Source organism: Frankliniella occidentalis, unplaced genomic scaffold, assembly GCF_000697945.3.
Source record: "Frankliniella occidentalis isolate FOCC.00 unplaced genomic scaffold, Focc_3.1 Scaffold28, whole genome shotgun sequence".
Taxonomy (NCBI): Eukaryota; Metazoa; Arthropoda; class Insecta; order Thysanoptera; family Thripidae; genus Frankliniella; species Frankliniella occidentalis.
Genome location: NW_026267158.1, coordinates 755,362 through 760,193, shown reverse-complemented (window position 1 = coordinate 760,193; position 4,832 = coordinate 755,362). Strand labels below are relative to the sequence as shown.

General features: G+C 59.9%; 2 protein-coding genes across 3 annotated transcripts in view; one reads left to right on the top strand and one right to left on the bottom strand.

The window, feature by feature from the left end:
* The first annotated feature begins 6 nt into the window (after positions 1-6).
* LOC113207513 (runt-related transcription factor 3-like) overlaps positions 7-4,832 on the top strand; it is a 22,575-nt gene continuing 17,749 nt past the window's right edge. For both annotated transcript variants that reach the window (XM_026424118.2, XM_026424117.2), the window contains exons 1-3: positions 7-320; positions 2,533-2,646; positions 3,173-3,725. In XM_026424118.2, the coding sequence (XP_026279903.1) occupies positions 3,185-3,725 (541 nt within the window). In that variant the 5' untranslated portion in view covers positions 7-320; positions 2,533-2,646; positions 3,173-3,184. The remainder of the gene's footprint in view (positions 321-2,532; positions 2,647-3,172; positions 3,726-4,832) is intronic.
* LOC113207507 (gastrula zinc finger protein XlCGF8.2DB-like) overlaps positions 2,352-4,832 on the bottom strand; it is an 80,432-nt gene continuing 77,951 nt past the window's right edge. Inside the window, exon 4 of the transcript XR_008010934.1 lies at positions 2,352-2,655. The gene's annotated coding sequence lies outside the window, so the exon portion shown is untranslated. The remainder of the gene's footprint in view (positions 2,656-4,832) is intronic.

Below are 4,832 nucleotides of genomic sequence, written 5' to 3'. Positions count from 1 at the left end.
CGCGGCTCCGGGGCCGAAGGGGTCGTCACCGGGTCCGCGCCCAGCCGACCGCGCCGGCCGATTGACATAAATCGTGCGCTGTATCGCGATCGCCGCTTGTTTTGATCGTTTTGGCGCGCGCCGTCCGCTGCCGTGCGTTTTTATTATCGTTTTGTTTCTTTCGTTTTGCCATATCGCGCCGCGCTGTTATCGCGCGTCGCTTCCTGTGTCGTCCATCACCACGCGTACCCAGGACGGCGCCGCCCGCCGAGGGACAGTCGTCGCCAAAGGATATACTCACTGCGCTCCGCGGCCCCGGCGCTGGACGACAGCCCCTGCAGGTACGTGAGGCCGCCACCGGGACTGGGCACGTCCCCGTCAAACAGCAGCGCGCGTGCTGCGCACACCACGCCCGCCCGTCCTCCCTCAACGAGTGTCTCATGGTGCGAGTCGCCGGTCGAGGACCATGTGATGCATGAGCCACCGGGGCAGACTCAATAAATTTTGGCGCGAAAAAATAAAACGAGAAGGTGTTGCTCGGTGTCGCTCGAGGGCGCTTCGGGCACGATCCGATGACAGCGGCAGGATCGCATCGGCCCGCCCAGCAGCAGCCCGCCGCGCCCGGGGGCGTTTGTCTTCCACCCGTCGTCGCACAGCCCCACCCGGGGCGGCCCGGCCCGCGCGCTCCTCCCCGCCGACACACACGCCCGTGCTGTGCTGTGGCCCCGGGGCCGACGCCGCGCGCGCCCGCGCGTGCGCTCCGCGGGGGAAAGCCAACTGGGACGGGCGTCCCCCGAGGCGCGTCGGCACGGCAGGTCGTCTGAACGTGATGACAAGCCGACCATGTCGCGACGCATGGTTACATTGACATCATAACGCACTACGACTCATAGAGCGCCCGACTCGGCCACCGCCGCCGCCTCCGCGCGCGGCGAGAGCTCTGCTCTACGGCGAGCAGGTGCAGCCGAGCCGTCGGCATCGGCCGGATTTGCTTCCGGTGCCAGCCCCTCAAAGCGACGCCGCCGCCGGGGTCCACCGGGTGTCCGGGGCCCGCACGGGGCACGGGGCCCCCCGAGCACGATGCTCCCCATCATCGGCCGTCCCGCCATTCAGAGCAGCGGGATAAAACAACAAACAGTCCTTTTTTGGCGCGAAAGTCGAGAGAGCGAAATGCGAGAGGACACTGGCGGGATAGCGGTGCACGGGCGGCGGGGCCGCATCGGGATCCCGGTTTTATTTTTTTGTTGCCGCCGCCGGTCGGAACCTGCGCCGCTGCGCCGTCTTTCCATTGAAAGAGACGGACCTCCGGCCGGACCCGCCCACCATTCGTCACATGTGTTTCCTGTCCGTCCGTCCGTCTCACTCACACACACGCCCACTCCGCACACACACGCACGCACAATTGTCTTACTGCATAATGGGCAGTACGGTACATGGGGCGGCTGCCGAAGAGAAAAGGGCCGCAATAGTCAAGGACGGCACGGCAAGCGGAGAAGTTTCGGGGCCGATGCATATTGTTGGGAATGAATGAGCAGCTGCTGCTCAGCTGCCCATTGGCTCGAATAACTGTACATACAGTCACATCGCACGCCGTGATTTGTAAAAAACAAACCGGTCGTGACTTGATATAAATGTAAGTAGTCATGGTGGGTGATCTGATACCGCCCTATTGTTCTATACTGTGCCTGATTCTGGCTTCACAACGAGTTGCATACTCGTACAGGGTCATATGGCGCACCGCTCCCACGCCCCCGGTACTGTATAACAAGAAGAAGAGGACAGCGCAGATCACCCACCCTTGTTTGTGATGGGGGAAAACGTTCGCTATCATGAAAATAATATGTACGGAATTACATATTTGCAGACACAAGCATGTGCATGTACTCTTTAATAATGCGGCATAACATCGTTTGCGAGTGACATGTCGATGGGCATCGCCATTAGCGGGCCGACGGGCGCCAAACAGTTTCGAGCGCCCAGAGCGAGTCCACCACTTGCCGATGTGCATACGAAATAATACCAACAGCACCCCCCCCCCACCCCACCCCCAGGAGGCCTATAGCTGCCCGAACTGTGCTATGCTAAATAAAGTAGGCAAATTTCCCACGCAATACACAGGTGTAAAAAGTGGACGGCATTTACACCTGCTCCACCTGTTCTGAGGGGTGGCCAAGAAGGCAGGCGCTAGACTAGATGCAACCGCAACCCACTATAAGCACCTGCTGGGAATGCGTGTTAAATTTGCCTTCTTTCTTTGAAAACATTGAGCACCAACGCCAAACACTGCATGCACGATTTTCCTGGTGTTAATTTTATCTTGACTCTTGAGGATATTATAGGTATCTGCTGAATAATGCCGTCAACGGCTTTGCGTCGCGATAGAAATACACTATGTGCGCAAATGCAGGTAATACATACGAAACGCCGATAATCACCATGACAAATTTCCTGGGGATGGGTGGGTTGGGACAGTAATTGATAAATACGCGCGTACTGCTTGGACTGCTTGTCATTCTTCTTCACCGCTTGAACTCGCCCGCCCGTCTGTTGCAGGTCGACATGAGCGGCGCGCGCGCCAGGCGCCGCGGCTCGCCTCCACCCTGAGCGAGGCCATGGCCATGAGGGAGGTGGTCGTGTAGGCACCACGCCCCACAGCTGCACCCAACGGTAAGAGCACTGCAGGAGAAGCAAACAAGTCACTAGACAATGTTACAATTGGAAACTTTCTTCTTACTGAAATATTGCACGCCACGTCATCACTATCAGCAACGCTCCTTTTGCGAATAAAGCCTATTGTTTTGGTTTTGGCATCCAAGTGAATTTTCTTTAGAAAAATGTTCATTATTTGGCAGCATTCCCGAACTTGAGTTTCACAATTAGGTGGCAGAAAAACAACCCTTGCAGCCTGTTTCGATGCGCTGCAGTAGCTTTCGGAACAACTGATATGTAACGATTAGATGGCAAAAAATTGGGAATTGTTTCTTTAAAATTTCATCCCATGTTGCAGTTGTGATAAGGAGAGTTGGGAACATCACTTTGAAATGTTTGAATAAGGATATGTTGCAAAAATGATTTAAATTTTTGCGATAGATGCGGACTTTAAGCGTTACTGAATGAAATAACACACCTGGGAAGTTTGAAAAATATTGTTGGCCCAGCGTTACAATCCGGTCTGTGTTCGCCCTGTTCGCAGACGGCAGCAGCGATGGCGGCGGCCATCAGCAGCGACCTGTCGTGGAGCGCCACGGCCGTCAAGTCGGAGCACTCCTCGTACGGCAGCCGCAAGTCGGCGGGCGCGGCCACGGCGACCACAAACGTGGACGCGCTGCACCTGTCGAGCAGCGGCAGCGGCGCGAGCACCGGCACGGCGGCCACCGTGCCGGGCACGGCGTCCTCCCCGGAGGGCACCAGCTCGCTGCTCAACGACGCCTACACCAAGATGACGTCCGACATCCTGGCCGAGCGCACCCTGGGCGACTTCGTGTCCGAGCACCCCGGCGAGCTGGTGCGGACGGGCTCGCCGCACTTCGTGTGCACCGTGCTGCCGACGCACTGGCGCTCCAACAAGACCCTCCCCGTCGCCTTCAAAGTGCTCGCCCTGGGGGACGTGCTCGACGGCACCGTGGTCACGGTGCGCGCCGGCAACGACGAGAACTACTGCGCCGAGCTGCGCAACTGCACGTCCGTCATGAAGAACCAGGTGGCCAAGTTCAACGACCTGAGGTTCGTCGGGCGCAGCGGCAGGGGTGAGTGGACACCACAGGCCGAGGCTAGTGCCGAGGCCACATTGTCGCCCCGGAATGCAGCCTCGAGGCTCCATCATAGGGCGCGTTCATTACTCGCACGGAGGTCGCCCCGGGGCGTAGCGGGCGCAGCGGGCGGAGGGGCGAGGAGCCAGTCTCTGTTCACCGAATCCAGAAAACAATAGGGAGCCGGGCAAGGGTCGCGCGTGGTCCGGCGGGGCCGGCGGGGCCGGCGGGGCGGCCCGGGCCGGGGCAGGGGGAGGAGGGAGCCGGCCAGACGGGCAAAATTTGCATGACCAGATAATTCGTCGCTGAGCGCGGAGCAGAGCGGGGCCAGCGAGGGTCGAAAGGGTCGATTCCGGTATCCAGAGGGGTCGGCACGGCGCGTACAGTCGGAGCGGCCAGCGGCGGGGCGGGGCGGCGTCATCACAGTGCTATCGGGGCGTTCATCACGTCCCACGTGACATGGCCATTATAGGCTCCGACGTGCCGTCCCGGGAGGAGGGGTTGGTGGAGTAGCGGGGTGTGGAGCTGGGCGCGGGAAAGTTTTCACAAACCGATAATGACGATACGGGGATGATGATGATGACGCGTGCAGTATGATGTACCGGCCAGACCAGACCAGGCTGCCTGTCGTGTAGAGGGGCATCAAACGTTCAGGTGCGGGCCCCTTCCAACGACGCGTGGGCGGCGCCCCGGCCGGGCGCTCCTGCTCGGAGTGTACAGCTAATACGCTGCTCGAGCTGAGGGTCATGCGCCACTCCCCGCCACACCCCGCCACGCCGCGCCACGCACCGCCACGCTCGAGCGTGCCGCATGCATGTTTCGCAGACATCGATTTGTCGGTGCATGTGCAATCGTCGGGGGGCGAACGAGCAGGCGGGAGGCTTTTGGGGCAGGAGGGCGTGACGGGGAGTGGCGGGGCGGGGGAGTAAAGCCCTCGAAAGCCCCCACGATGATGAGCCCCTCCCCACCCACAGCCCACAGGCAGAGTACATATGCGGGATACAGTCGGTCTTTCAAACACACACAGAAATTAACCAGACTGGCGCGCGAGCGGCAAAGCGGCCCGATAAACATAAATTCTCATCACGTCGGTGAGGCAGAATC